We start from the raw sequence: 16,076 nt of genomic DNA on the forward strand, positions 1-16,076 counted from the left end.
TGCCATTGTGTGTGTGTGTCAGTGTGTGCCATTGTGTGTGTGTGTCAGTGTGTGCACGTTCATGAGTGGATGGCTGATTAGACCAGAGCAAGCAGCAAAGAGGGCAAAAGAAAGATGAATTGTGGGAGTTAGTAACAATGTCCTATGGAACAATACCGAAGAATGCATCTTGACAAACCACGTCACATGACTACTGGGTAGAAAATAATTTAAGTTCTAGCTCCGGATGAGAAATTCCATACAAGAGATGCATCATAGGATTTTTAGTATTCAGCCTGCGTTTATGAAAGTACAATACCCAGATTGTACTGTGACAAATAGACAGGGACCTTAGAGACAACTGTGAGGTGAAAGCAATGGAAAAACCAACAAAATATACAGTTTAAATCATTAAATAAAAATTCTACTGGGAATAGTGCTTTGGGAATAGGATCTGTTTTGTGTTGTGTTGTGTTGTGTTGCTGAAAGACAGATGTTTGTACTGGAGGTGGTTTGATATTGACCTCAGCCACTGCAGCCAGAGTCAATCAACCATAGTAAATGATTTGAGCAGGTGCTGGTTACTGGAGGCCTGAAATGGGAAAAACCTTCCTGGGCAGTCTTATTATCATAATAATTTCAGCAAGAACGAAAAGTCCACTGTGAGAATGCAGGAAGTAGAAAAATATACAGGGCGTGAAATTCATTATCGTCCCGTTTGGGGGCAGTAACTTTTGAAAGCTGGAAAACTTAGCGCCGGGCGCTAATGCTTCCCAGCTTTCAAAAAAATTGCCTTTTGCAGTCTAGGAAGGAAGTGGAGTGCTCAATCAAGTGCTCCATATCCTTCTTGGAGTGCTAAATGACGCAGGCAGGGCGGAGACCGCAGAAGTGGTGCAAACTGGGCCGTGCAGCGCTGCCGCGTTCAAAGGGCCCTTCCCTCCCTTAAAGGGAAGGGCCATTGCTGCAGGCTCTGCAATTTAAAAGTCTCCTACCTAAGACCGCAGCAGAGGGCCAGGCTGAACAATCACGTACAGGAATCCGCGAAGTAAACGGCAACAAAGGTAAGTTTTTTTTTAAAACTTACTTCGGCCACCTCCAGTAGCGGCCGTCCATCCGATCCACACCTCCTGCAGCTGCCGGTGTTTTCAGCAGGCGCTACTGAAGGGGGCAAAAGTCGATTTTGGGTCCGAGGCCCTAACGTCACGATCTCCGGGCGCAGGGGATTGGGGCGCAACGTCATAGCGCTGCCGCTAAACTCCCGTCCAATATAGTGGGAGTCGATGTCCGCGCGGCGCTCGGTCGCAAAAGCATTTGCGCCCCATTAGTGCCCCCGGGGGTGCTAAAGGGAAGCGCAAAAGCACCTAATTTCTCCCCAATATTTTCTAATCATGTAAATTACAGAAGTAAGAGGAAAGTTTTGAAGAGGGAGGAGTGAAGAACAAACAATTAAGTCATTTGCTTTCTTAAGCAAGAATTTGGAAAGCAGTGACAGGATCAGTCCAAGTCAGCATGGATTTACGAAAGGGAAATCATGCTTGACGAATCTTCTGGAATTTTTTGAGGATGTAACTAGCAGAGTGGACAAGGGAGAACCAGTGGATGTGGTGTATTTGCACTTTCAAAAGGCTTTTGACAAGGTCCTGCACAAGAGATTGGTGTGTAAAATCAAAGACGTGGATAGAGAACAGGTTGGCAGACAGGACGCAGAGAGTCAGGATAAACAGGTCCTTTTCAGAATGGCAGGCAGTGACTAGTGGAGTGCCGCAGAGCTCAGTGCTGGGACCCCAGCTCTTTACAATATACATTAACGATTTGGATGAAGGAATTGAGTGTAACATCTCTAAGTTTGCAGATGACACTAAACTGGGTGGCAGTGTGAGCTGTGACGGGGACGCTAAGAGGCTGCAGGATGACTTGGACAGGTTAGGTGAGTGGGCAAATGCATGGCAGATGCAGTATAATGTCGATAAATGTGAGGCTATCCATTTTGGGTGCAAAAACACGAAGGCAGACTATTATCTGAATGGCGGCAGATTAGGAAAATGGGAGGTGCAACGAGACCTGGGTGTCATGGTTCCTCAGTCATTGAAAGTTGGCATGCAGGTACAGCAGGCGGTGAAGAAGGCAAATGGTATGTTGGTCTTCATAGCTAGGGGATTTGAGTATAGGACTGGGAGGTCTTACTGCAGTTGTACAGGGCCTTAGTGAGGCCTCACCTGGAATAGTGCGTGTAATTTTAGTCTCCTAAACTGAGGAAGAACATTCTTGCTATTGAGGGAGTGCAGCGAAGGTTCACCTGACTAATTCTAGGGATGGCTGGACTGTCATATGAGGAGAGACTGGATCAACTGGGCCTTTATTCACTGGAGTTTAGAAGGATGAGAGGGGATCTCATAGGAACATATAAGATTCTGACGGGACTGGACAGGTTAGATGCGGGAAGAATGTTCCCGATGTTGGGGAAGTCCAGAACCAGGGGACATGGTCTTAGGATAAGGGGTAGGCCATTTAGGACTGAGATGAGGAGAAACTTCTTCATTCAGAGTTGTTAACCTGTGGAATTCCCTGCCGCAGAGAGTTGTTGATGCCAGTTCATTGGATATATTCAAGAGGGAGTTAGATATGGCCCTTACGGCTTAGGGGATCAAGGGGTATGGAGAGAAAGCAGGAAAGGGGTACTGAGGGAATTATCAGCCATGATCTGATTGAATGGTGGTGCAGGCTCAAAGGGCCGAATGGCCTACTCCTGCACCTATTTTCTATGTTTCTATGTTTCTAATTGCAAATCATCATGCAAGGTAGAGCAAAAATAAATTTTATCATGTAAATACCTAGGATTAAGAGGTTTTGCGGAGAACAGTTGTATCTTACACAGGTTGGCAAAAGAAGAAATTGAAGGGCTTAAGAGATTCAGTGTGGTGTCTTTAAAACTTTCAAACTGGCTAAGTGCAATGGCTGTTTCCAGTACTGTGTATTCCGATGTAGGAACATAGGATCAGGATTAGGCCTGCAGCCCCTCGAGCCTATTCCATGGATGATCTGCATCTTAACTGCATTTACCCGCCTTTGCTCCATATTCCTTAATAACCTGACCTGACAAAAATGGGATCTATCTCATTTTAGAATTTTTCAAGTGACCTAGCCCCAACAGCTTTTACAGTCAGAGTTCAGTTTTCCATTACCCTTTGCATTAAGTGCTGACTGACATCACTCCTCTATAGTCTAGCTCTAATTTTAAGGTTATGTCCTCTTGTTCTGGACTCCCCCACCAGAGGAAATAGATTCTCTTTTTCACCCCTACTGAATTTTTTTTAGCATCTTAAATACCTCAATTAGATCACCCCTTAATCTTCTCTAGTCAAGGGAATACAAGCCTAGTCTATGCCACCTGTCCGTATAATTTAACCCTTTTAACATCCCAAGCGCAATATATCCTTTGAGGTGTGGAGCCCAGAACCGAACACAGTACTCCAAACGCAGTCTAACCAGAGCTCTGTACAATTACAACATAACTTCCAACATTCCATTAGCCTTCTAAATTATTTTTGTACCTGTTCACTAGCTTTTAGTGATTTCTGTAAATAGGCCCCTAAATTTCTCTGCTCCTCCACAGTTCCCAGTTTATTCTTACTATTTAGAAAATTTAATCTGATCTATCATTCTTAGGTCCAAAGTGGATGGCCTCACACTACCCCATATTGAACTCCATCTTGCAGTTTAGGCCACTCATTTCATCTATCATTGTCCGATTGCAACTTTCTGCTCCCATCTACACTACTTACTGTGCTACCTAACTTGGTGTCAGCAAACTTGGCTATATGGCCCTCTATTCCTTCATCTAATTTATCATTGATAAATATAGTGAACAGCTGAGTACAGATCCCTGGGGGACACCACTCATCGCATCCTGCCAATTGGAGTACATACCTATTTTCGCTACTCTATGTCTCCTACATCCTAATCAATACCCTACTCATGTCAATACACTGCCTCCAATTCCATGTGCTTCTATTTTTGCTAACAGCTGCTTCTGTGTAACCTAATTGAATGCCTTCTGGAATCGATACAAATAATGTCCATAGACACTCCACCATGTTAATAACCTATTCAAAAAATTCAACTTGATTCATTAGAAATCAATGCTGGCTCTCTCTCATCAGTTGATATTTGTCTAAATGGTCAGTCACTCTGATCCCAATAACAGATTCTAGTAAGAGACATTACACTAATAGGTCTATAATTTCCTGGTTTATCTCTTCCACGCTTCTTAAATAGTGGAGTGACATTGGCAATTTTCCAATCCAAGGGGACAGTTCCTGAATCAAGAGAGTTTTGTACGATCATGATAAAGCATCAACAATTTCCTCACCTACTTGCTTTAATATCCTGGGGAGAAAACCATCAGGTCCTGGAGATTTGTCAATCTGCAGCCTCATTATTTTCTCCATTACCATTTAAAAAAAAAACATATTAAATCTAGTAAGTTCCTCCCCTCAATTTAATTTTAGTTTTTCTCATATCTCTGGTACTGTAATCTCATCCTCTGCTGTGAAGGCAGATACAAAGTAATTATTTAGTAATTCTGCCATTTCCTTATATTCAATTACAGTATCAACTGGATCCGTCTTCAAGGGGCCCACATTATCCTTGGCCATCCTCTCGCTCAATATACTTGTAAAAACATTTAGTGTTATCCTTGATATGCCTCACAAGTTTTTATCGTATTCTCTTTTTGCAACTGTAACTACTTTGTATTCCTTTGCTGTTCTTTATATCTTTCCTAGCCTGTGGGATACCCACTATTCACTTTTCTTTGAATTTGTGTAAGCCCTTCCTTTCAGTTTTGTACTGGGCCGAAAATTGCGGCCTCTCTGGGTGCATACGATGTGCGCATCCACCCGAAGAGGCCTCGCAAATGCTGGCTCTTGGCGCGCAATGTGCATGTGCCGAGAACCGAATTTTGCGATTTGACAGATCGCACGCATCCCTGTGAGAAGGACATCCGCGGGGCAGAGATTGAGCTATTTGCCCAACTCATGCCCAGTAAATGTCCTTTAAACGCTTATGCCTGTAAAAGCAGGCGTAGAGCCTACTTTTACCAGCGTAAGAGTTTTAAAATATAGAGAAATAAAATTTAATAACTAATTTTTAGATTAAAAATCCTGTCCATTAAGTTTATTTTTAACCCTATTAAAACATGTTTAAAAAAATTAATATATATCTTTTCTAAAACACTTAATTACATCAATTTCAATTAACCTTAAATGTGTGAGGTGTTGTTTTTATTTATTGTGTTGTGTTTCTTGTTTTTGGGGTATATTCTCATTGATAGTAATGGGAGCTCGTACAAACTGAGTTCCCATTATTATCAATGAGAATACTAGATGTTCACTGGTGGTCCAGGCTCACGTGATTCCAGGATACGAATACGTACCTGGAAGACATGGCCCCGTACGCTGGACTGCGAAACTCGGCCTCCGACCGCAATCCTATGTTCTTCCGGGATCACCAGGTATTTTCTTTCAAACTTTTTAAAAAGGCGTTTGCCCGAATAAAGCCACCGACCGCAATTTTCCCCCCCACTATCTCTCACCTCTCTGTTGACCTGTCACTAATAAAATTAGGTGAAAGGTGTCTACTGTGCAAATGGGAATTTGGAAGTTAAAAAAAAATCAAGACAAGTGACTCCATCTATCAGTATCACATATCAAAAATCGCTGAATGAATCATAAAAAGCCCATTGGAAATGTGCCTCGAGGAAAGTGCTGTGGTAATGTTGCATGACAACCTAAGTAACATTATGTGACTCCCTAACCAGCAATAAAATGTGGAAAAAATGAATAGTATGAGAAGCAGTGAGTTCAGAAATAATGGGGCCAGCAGAAAGATATCACAGGCAGTAAAGCTTTATAAAAATCAAGGCTTGTCTATCTATTGGAGCTCCATCATTTTTATAAAAAGCATGACTGCCTCAAAGATATGATGGAGCCTAAATATTCCTTTCAAAAATGGGGCCTCTGTACTGTGTTAAAAATCTGGGGTTAAAGTCATGATCTCCTCATTTTGTACATTTTGAAACTTCTGCAAAAGTGGTTCTTTTCCCCCGGTCACACATTTGCAAACTCCCCCCGACTTTTTCACCACCACTGCCACCACTCAAAGCAAGTCACTTTGCCAACACCTCCCTCACTGAGGTAATTTCTGTGCATGAGAAAGTGCATATTTGTGACCTCAGTAGGTCTACACTTTCAGGGGCATAAAAATAATTCTGTAAATTCTTTTCCTTTTTTACCAAGGACGAAACTCCATAGTTGTTTCTGTCCTCTTCCTCGAATCAACATATGACTGAAGTCAGTATGCTCCCAGGCCTCACCCAATGCTACTTTTAAAGCCAACCTGCTTGGATGAGTGGAAGAACAGTCTGAAGAGTGCTCAACTTCATCACCCACCCTGTGGAGAAACACACCACCTCTGCTCAGTCCTTCCCCACAGCAGACAATTCAGCAGTAGGAAAAACTCACTGGCATGTACCCACTTCATATCACTCAGAGGGACAGTGTACTGGCATTCCACGATGTTGTACCATAAGTCACTTCAACCACTGGGCTATAGAAAAAAAAATAGCACCAACCAATGCATTCTGACAAAAACTCCCCCTCAATGTCACTCCATTTTTCGTGAAGGTGCAGACCATGCGACACATTCATTTTTCAAAAGGAACTCAGTACCCGATGATAGAGGAGTCACTTACAGCATTGGATTACAATTTAATAAGGTTTTTTTTAAATCTTAAAAGACAAAAGCGGGCAAATCTGAATTCCCACATGAACCTTCATGCCCACCCTCATGCCTAATTAAACACCTATGAGGATCCAGTATAGTATATTAAAGTTAAGAAACACAGAAAATAGATGCAGGAGTAGGCCATTCGGCCCTTCAAGCCTGCACTGCCATTCAATAAAATCATGGCTGATCATTCCCTCATTACCCCTTTCCTGCTTTCTCTCCATACCCCTTGATCCCCTTAGCCGGAAGGGCCATATCTAACTCCCTCTTGAATATATCCAATGAACTGGCATCAACAACTCTCTGCGGCAGGGAATTCCACAGGTTAACAACTCTCTGAGTGAAGAAGTTTCTCCTCATCTCAGTCCGAAATGGCCTACTCCTTATCCTAAGACTATGTCCCCTGGTTCTGGACTTCCCCACCATCTGGAACATTCTTCCCGCATCTAACCTGTCCGTCAGAATCTTATACATTTCTATGAGTTCCCCTCTCATCCTTCTAAACTCCAGTGAATAAAGGCCCAGTTGATCCAGTCTCTCCTCATATGACAGTCCATCCATCCCTGGAATTAGTCTGGTGAACCTTCGCTGCACTCCCTCAATAGTAAGAACATCCTTCCTCAGATTAGGAGACCAAAACTGAACACAATATTCCAGGTGAGGCCTCATTAAGGCCCTGTACAACTGCAGTAAGACCTCCCTGCTCCTATATTCAAATCCCTTAGCTATGAAGGCCAACATACCATTTGCCTTCTTCACCGCCTGCTGTACCTGCATGCCAACCTTCAATAACTGATGAACCATGACACCCAGGTCTCGTTGCACCTCCCCTTTTCCTAATCTGCCGCCATTCAGATAATATTCAGCCTTCGTGTTTTTGCCTCCAAAGTGGATAACCTCACATTTATCCACATTATACTGCATCTACCATGCATTTGCCCACTCACCTAACCTGTCCAAGTCACCCTGCAGTTTCTTAGTGTCCCCGTCACAGCTCACACCGCCACCCAGTTTAGTTTCATCTGCAAACTTGGAGATATTACACTCAATTCCTTCATCCAAATCGTTAATGTATATTGTAAAGAGCTGGGGTCCCAGCACTGAGCCCTGCGGCACTACACTAGTCACTGCCTGCCATTCTGAAAAGGACGCGTTTATCCCGACTCTCTGCTTCCTGTCTGCCAACCAGTACTCTATCCACGTCAGTACATTACCCCCAATACCATGCGCTTTGATTTTGCACACCAATCTCTTGTGTGGGATCTTGTCAAAAGCCTTTTGAAAGTCCAAATACACCACATCCACTGGTTCTCCCTTGTCCACTCCGCTAGTTACATCCTCAAAAAATTCCGGAAGATTCATCAAGCATGATTTCCCCTTCATAAATCCATGTTGACTTGGATCGATCCTGTCACTGCTTTCCAAATGCGCTGCTATTTCATCCTTAATGATTGATTCCAACATTTTCCCCACTACTGATGACAGGCTAACCGGTCTATAATTACCCATTTTCTCTCTCCCTCCTTTTTTAAAAAGTGGTGTTGTATTAGCTACCCTCCAGTCCATAGAAACTGATCAAGAGTCGATAGACTGTTAAAAAATGATCACCAATGCATCCACTATTTCTAGGGCCACTTCCTTAAGTACTCTCGGATGCAGACTATCAGGCCCCGGGGCCCATCAATTTCCCTAACACAATTTCCCACCTATTAAGGATATCCTTCAGTTCCTCCTTCTCACTAGACCCACTGTCCCCTAGTACTTTCGGAAGGTTATTTGTGTCTTCCTTCGTGAAGACAGAACCAAAGTATTTGTTCAATTGGTCTGCCATTTCTTTGTTCCCCATTATAAATTCACCTGAATCCAACTGCAAGGGACCTACATTTGTTTTCACTAATCTTTTTCTCTCACATATTTATAGAAGCTTTTGCAGTCAGTTTTTATATTCCCTGCAAGCTTCCTCTTGTACTCTATTTTCCCCCTCTTAATTAAACCCTTGGTCCTCCTCTGTTGAATTCTAAATTTCTCCCAGTCCTCAGGTTTGTTACTTTTTTTAGCCAATTTATATGCCTCTTTCTTGGTTTTAATACTATCCTTAATTTCCCTTGTTAGCCACAGTTGAGCCACCTTCCCCGTTTTATTTTTACTCCAGACAGGGATGTACAATTGCTGAAGTTCATCCATGTGATCTTTAAATGTTTGCCATTGCTTATCCACCATGAACCCTTTAAGTATCCTTTGCCAGTCTATTCTAACCAATTCACGCTTCATACCGTCGTAGTTACCTTTCCTTAAGTTCAGGACCCCAGTTTCCGAATTAACTGTGTCACTCTCCATCTTAATAAAGAATTCTACCATATTATGGTCACTCTTCCCCAAGGGGCCTCGCACAACATTGCTAATTAGTCCCTTCTCATTACACATTACCCAGTCTTGGATGGCCAGCTCTCTAGTTGGTTCCTCGACATATTGGTCGAGAAAACTATCCCGAATACACTCCAGGAAATCCTCCTCCACCGCATTGCTACCAGTTTGGTTAGCCCAATCAATATGTAGATTAAAGTCGCCCATGATAACTGCTGTACCTTTATTGCACACATCCCTTATTTCTTGTTTGATGCTATCCCCAACCTCACTACTACTGTTTGGTGGTCGGTACACAACTCCCACTAGCGTTTTCTGCCCTTTGGTATTCCGCAGCTCCACCCATACCGATTACACATCATCCAGGCTAATGTCCCTCCTTACTATTGCATTAATTTCCTCTTTAACCAGCAATGCCACCCCGCCTCCTTTTCTTCTCTGCCTATCCTTCCTAAATATTGAATTCCCAGTCTTGGTCACCCTGAAGCCTTGTCTCCGTGATGCCAATTACATCATATCTGTTAACTGCTATCTGTGCAGTTAAGTCGTCTACCTTATTCCACATACTCCTCGCATTGAGCCACAGAGCCTTCAGGCTTGTCTTTTTAACACCCTTTGCCCCTTTAGAATTTTGCTGTAATGTGGCCCTTTTTGATTTTTGCCTTGGGTTTCTCTGCCCTCCACTTTTATTATTCTCCTTTCTATCTTTCGCTTCTGCCTCTATTTTATTTCCCTCTGTCTCCTTGCATAGGTTCCCATCCCCCTGCTATGTTAGTTTAACCCCTCCCCAACAGCAATAGCAAACACTCCTCCTAGGACATTGGTTCCGGTCCTGTCCAGGTGCAGACTGTCTGGTTTGTACTGGTCCCATCTCCCCCAGAACCGGTTTCAATGTCCCAGGAATTTGAATCCTTCCCTTTTGCACCGCTCCTGAAGCCACGTATTCATCTGGGCTATCCTGCGATTCCTACTCTGACTAGCACGTGGCACTGGTAGCAATCCTGAGATTACTACTTTTGAGGCCCTACTTTTTATGTTAGCTCCTGGCTCCCTAAATTCGTCTCATAGGACCTCATCCCATTTTTTTTACCTATATCGTTGGTACCTATGTGCACAACGACAACTGGCTGTGCACCCTCCCTTTTCAGAATGTCCTGCACCCGCTCTGAGACGTTCTTGACCCTTGCACCAGGGAGGCAACATACCATCTTGAATCTCGGTTGCAGCCGCAGAAACGCCTATCTATTCCCCTTACAATCAAATCCCCTATCACAATAGCTCTCCGACTCTTTCTCCTGCTCTCCTGTGCAGCAGAGCCACCCACGGTGCCATGAATTTGGCTGCTGCTGCCCTCCCCTGATAAGTCATCCCCCTTAACAGTACCCAAAGCAGTGTATCTGTTTTTTAGGGTGATGATCGCAGGGGACCCCTGCACTACCTTCCTTGCACTGCTCTTCCTGTTGGTCACCCATTTACTATCTGGCTGTGTACCCTTTACCTGTGGTGAGACCAACTCGCTAAACCTGCTTTTCACGTCATTCTCAGCATCGTGCATGCTCCAGAGTGAATCCACCCGCAGCTCCAGTGCCGCAATGCAGTCCGTCAGGAGCTGGAGATGGATGCACCTCCAGCACACAATCATCAGGGACACCGGAAGCGTCAGACTTACCACATAGTACAGGAGAAGCATAACATGTGTCCGAGCTGTCCTGCCATGACTTAACCCTTAGATAAACTTAATTTGGCAACAACAATGCTAAATGTTACTAACTGATATTGAAAAGACAAAGAAAAACTACTTACCAATCACCAGCCAATCACTTACCCCCTTGGCTGCGACGTCACCTTTGGATTTCTTTCTACTTCTTTTTTGTCCTCTTTCCTCGCTGCAGCTGCACAAGCTGGCCTTTATAGGCCTCTCCACGCACCTCAAGCTCCCGCCTCTTCTCTGCCGCCGCCGGGCCTTTATAGGCCTCTCCATGCACCTCGAGCTCCCGCCTCTCCTCTGCAGCCGCCTCCCACTGCCACTGGGCCTTTATAGGCCTCTCCACGCACCTCAAGCTCCCGCCTCTTCTCTGCCGCCGCTGGGCCTTTATAGGCCTCTCCATGCACCTCGAGCTCCCGCCTCTCCTCTGCCGCTGCCCCTTTATAGGCCTCCACGCACCTCGAGCTCCCGCCTCTCCTCTGCCGCTGCCCCTTTATAGGCCTCCACGCACCTCGAGCTCCCGCCTCTCCTCTGCCGCTGCCCCTTTATAGGCCTCCATGCACCTCGAGCTCCCGCCTCTCCTCTGCAGCCGCCTCCCACTGCCGCTGGGCCTTTATAGGCCTCTCCATGCACCTCGAACTCCCGCCTTGCCTCGCCTCTGCAGCTGCCTCCCACTGCCGCTGGGCCTTTATAGGCCTCTCCACGCACCTCAAGCTCCCGCCTCTCCTCTGCCGCTGCCCTTTTATAGGCCTCTCCACGCACCTCGAGCTCCCGCCTCTCCTCTGCCGCTGCCCCTTTATAGGCCTCTCCACGCACCTCGAACTCCCGCCTCTCCTCTGCCGCCGCATCCTGCTGCCGCTGGGCCTTTATAGGCCTCTCCACGCACCTTGAACTCCTGTCGCCTCCCGCTGGGCCTTTATGGGCCTCTCCACGCACCTCGAACTCCCACTGTCGCTGGGCCTTTTCGGCCTCTCCACGCACCTCGAACTCCCGCCTCTCCTCTGCCGCTGCGTCCTGCTGCCGCTGGGCCTTTATAGGCCTCTCCACACACCTCGAACTCCCGCCTCTCCTCTAAATAGTGCTTAAGTGGATGGATTATAACTGTGAGTATACAACAGAGGACATGGGAGGGTAGGATTAAAAATGTTGGTGGATATGATGCAATAGAAATCAAAGACCCGGGGTGTACAGGTTCTGTGCCTATCACAATATTTGCCTACTCACAATAGATGTTTGTGAAGCTTGTGAAGCTACCTGAAATAAGATTAATTAAAATCGCCATTTGGCAACATTTCTGCAGTCAGGTTAAACAAAAAATTCTAAAATAATAAAAGGTATGTTCAGTATTGCAAATGAAAGAGAAAATATTGTGCACATTAGATAATTATCAGAATTTTAAATCCAATTAGTCTTCCTATGAACTTCACAACCCAGATTAATACAAGTATAACCTCCCTTGGTATCTGGATTTTGCTAGAAACCTGATGAAGGGCCGGATTTTCGATTTTCAGGGTTTTTCGGTGTGACGAGAGTGATGCATGAAACTTACCATTTTTGCTGCACTTCCGTTTTTAGCCTGAACTTTCGGCCTTTACATCGGTAAGGGAGGCGTTGCACAAGCATTCGCTGTGCAAAAACGCGAGTTTCGGCAATTTTTGTCCGGGGTCATTTGCGCTGTGAGAAACGCCTTGGGCGGGGGGAGGGAATTCTAAAAAAAAAATTCCAAAAATATTTACAAGACCCTTAACTCTAATTGCTGAAAAATAATTACAAAATTAAAACTTTAACTTACCTTTTTTGCAGGTTTTCATACTTACCGCTGCTGGCAGGGCTGCACCGACAGGTTTGACCTGTCGCTATTCTGGGCGCAGCATCAGAATCGGGAGAGCAATGGTCGCAAATGCAATCGGCGTCGTTGCACATTGGCGCATCTCTCCCCGGCGGTACTTGGAAACGCCTCTGCATACAGGTACCCGAGGATCCCGCCCGGACTTTGCGATCAGATTTTCACTACGGAGGGTCAAATCGTGGTGAAAACCCGGTTGCGAAGCTCTCGAAAATCCGGCCCATTAGTTGAAAAGAACAGTTAATCAGAGTTAAGGGAGGCTATAGTTTAGTGGTCCTTTCCCCCCCCCCACTGTCACACATTAATCAACTTGCTCTACTTGTCACTTCACCCCTAGAAAATGTTTATAATCCCCATTCTGCACGGTACAACAACTGTAAAAAAAAGTCAATCGACATTGGTGGCAGATGACTTTTAATGTATTACCTATATACATCAAACAGTGACAGTCACTACCTTCCCAAATCTGATGCTTCTGAGCTCTTATCTTCACTTGTGTGAGCATGCGAGTGATGGGTAATAAAACACGCAAAATGGACAACTGAATTTTCTTCCAGGTTTGAACAAACAAGTCAAAATGATCAATTTTAAACTTAATTACAATTCTACTTTGTGCACATCCCAGTAAAACACAGAGGGCTGGATTTTCAGTTTGGCCGTTTGCGGGACGAAGATGGAGGCGGGGCAGGAAAGTTACCGCCTACTCTGCGCTCTGGGGAGAAATGTTTGCCATCTGGGCCCGCGTCACAAAGGGAGACGTTGTGCAACCTTTGCGACGCAAAAATGGGAACCTCACCAACTAAAGTGCGGGGCCAGGAGCTCTCCGAGACAGGCCTTGGGAGGGGAAACCCTCCCCCACCCCCCCGAAAAAAATCACAAAAGCATTCCAAAAATATTGCCCACACCACCACAACACAAATCGCTACAAAAAAATAAAAAGTACACTGGAACTTACCTTTTATGCAGTTTATCTACCTCACCGCCGATGGCAGGACTGGAATGCTCTGTTTTCCCTAGCGGTCATTGCGGGATGTGCTTTGGGGCGTACGGGTCGAGTGTGAGTCAAACCTCGCGTCGGTGTCGCAACGAGAGGCACTGCACACCCGCCGTGTTTCTTCCTGGCAGTGCTTCTAAGTGCGGCCGCAAAACCCGACCGGTGGATTGCAACCGGACGCACAAGACCAATGCCGTCCCATTTGACCCGGAGTGCAAAGGACCCGAAAATCCAGCCCAGAATCTACAATTGTTTACTCACTGGACAGAATGTTCAGAAATAGTATTTACAGTAAACATGCTGCTTCCCGATGATTTTATTTTGATTTTTTACGAAAAAGGCCATCTCCAACTCATGAAGTGACATTGCTTTTTTTTCAGTTCTTCTTTATAAAAGGTATCTTTGGCTTATCACAAAAAACTGGTTTCAAAAAGGTTCTCACCTACCTTACTCCATGTTACTGTTGGTTCAGGTTCCCCCTGAAACCTGCAGGGAATCTGCACATCTGCCCCAGCTGCAACTGTCAGATCAGCCGGGGTGCTCGTAAAGACCAGCATTACTAGAGGCCCCATTAAGGAAAGAAAAAAAGTCGTTATGGTTGATGCAAACATGAAGTTGGAAATTTTGTTTTGCTATTTACTTCCAAGGTCACCCAACACCTCTGCCCTGCAAGGTGAAACTGCAAAACTTTCCAAATCTATTTTGCAGATTTATTCCCCCCTAATTGGCCTGGGTTTTACCTTGTATTTTGCCTCTCCCTGGATATCACATGGTTTTCAGGTGGGGTGGGGAACGCACAGTTGTATGGGACAGGCTGGGTAGACCAGTGGGTCTTTTCCTGTCGGTCATTGATGGTATGGGTCTATCTAATTATATAGAGCACTAAGATTTCAGGTTTCAATTCAAGAATCAAATTTAATCCATACGTTTATGGTACAACCTCTGATATTTGTTAGTGTAACATTAAATCTAAAAGGAGCAGTCACAGTGGCCGACAGCAGAGCAATCATCACTTTTCTTACTAAGTTGGCGCCAAGGCTTTCAACAAAAAAAAACTGGTTGGACAAAAAACGTCTTTGCACTTAATACATTGAATTGTAGATTTATTTTCCAAGCACTCGATCCGAAGAGTACCTCGGCGTTGCACAGTTAGCTGGACTGCAACTCGTCGCGCACCAACAATGTTATCAGCTTGACATTCATACTGGCCCTCGTCATGAAGGGCAACTCTGGAAATCCTCAGTGTCCCTGTGGATAGGAGAATATGCCGCCTGTCCCCAGGAAGTGGACCGCCTACAAACAAGAGCAGATTTCCATTACACTCCGATGACTAATCCGATTTCTGTGACCAGCACAGCAATACTATGTGCACAAGATTTAAGAAAAGACACAGTACTGCAAGCATTAATTGTTCTGTTAAACACTGTTGCCCTATTTCATGCTCGGAGAGATATACTTCAAAATATCAATGACATTTGAATTTATGGATTGGGTGTGGAAACCTAAGCAATTTAAGCAAGAACAATCAATCCCATACCCAATGTAAACCTGTGAAACAAGTGGTTTCATGACATAAATGGTGTGGGGAGAGAAAGAAATGAATCACCGATGCCTCCTTTGGGATCACTAACCTTGTCTGGAAAACAGGCGTACATGGAGATTATTCCCTCCTCATCTCTATCGATTGGATGAAGTGAAACTGAGCTCTGCATAAAAATGTCTATCACTGACACGGTCACATTGGGCCCAAGTTTGCCCCCATGGTTACAACAGCACACCTCCGTGTGGTGCGCCGACTTTTTAAGAACAGAAACGGCAGCAATTATTTACCTTCATATTCTCCCCGCAGTCCGATCGATCCAGGCCCTTGGCGCAGTGCAGCAGAATGTGTTGGGGGCGGAGCCAGGTCCCGGCGCTGAAAACAGAGCCGGGACCTCTGCACATGCGCGCTAGAGTGTGCGCGCATGTGCAGTAGCTCCTTGCAGCCCGAATCTCTGCAGGCTGTGTGGGAGGGGCCAGAAGCACGCCTCCCCTAGCCCTGGCCAAATGGGCTCCCCCGATGCCGCGTTCATGTGAGCAGGCCCCCAATGGCCCCGCAGCATTATTTCAGTGGTTGTGTCTATGTGTGGGCGCAGGCTTTGATTTAACGTAGCTTGACTATTTTATGACAAGATTGGAATCTTTGCAGCATAACTTGCCGGAAGCATTATTGTCAACCAGCAAGTCAAAGGCAGGGTTAGTGTGTGTGTGGGGCACAGGAAGCATTCAGAGAGTGGGGACGGCTTCATGTAGCGTGTGTAAGCAAAGGAACAGGCCAAGAGGAGGCAAGGCAGATGGGGACCTGGTTCAAGCTGAATTACCAGGCTGGCTGAGGCCAGAAAAGCAAACTTTGAATGAACCAA

The 16,076-nt window shown here is 45.3% G+C and overlaps 1 protein-coding gene across 2 annotated transcripts in view; it reads right to left on the bottom strand.

The window, feature by feature from the left end:
- Window positions 1-16,076, bottom strand: part of LOC139267116 (peroxidasin homolog) — a 324,156-nt gene that overhangs the window by 66,737 nt on the left and 241,343 nt on the right. For both annotated transcript variants that reach the window (XM_070884937.1, XM_070884936.1), the window contains 2 exons: window positions 14,809-14,967; window positions 14,121-14,233 (listed from right to left, as the gene is read on the bottom strand). In XM_070884937.1, the coding sequence (XP_070741038.1) occupies window positions 14,121-14,233; window positions 14,809-14,967 (272 nt within the window). The remainder of the gene's footprint in view (window positions 1-14,120; window positions 14,234-14,808; window positions 14,968-16,076) is intronic.

This window comes from Pristiophorus japonicus, chromosome 7, assembly GCF_044704955.1.
Source record: "Pristiophorus japonicus isolate sPriJap1 chromosome 7, sPriJap1.hap1, whole genome shotgun sequence".
NCBI classification, from domain to species: Eukaryota; Metazoa; Chordata; class Chondrichthyes; family Pristiophoridae; genus Pristiophorus; species Pristiophorus japonicus.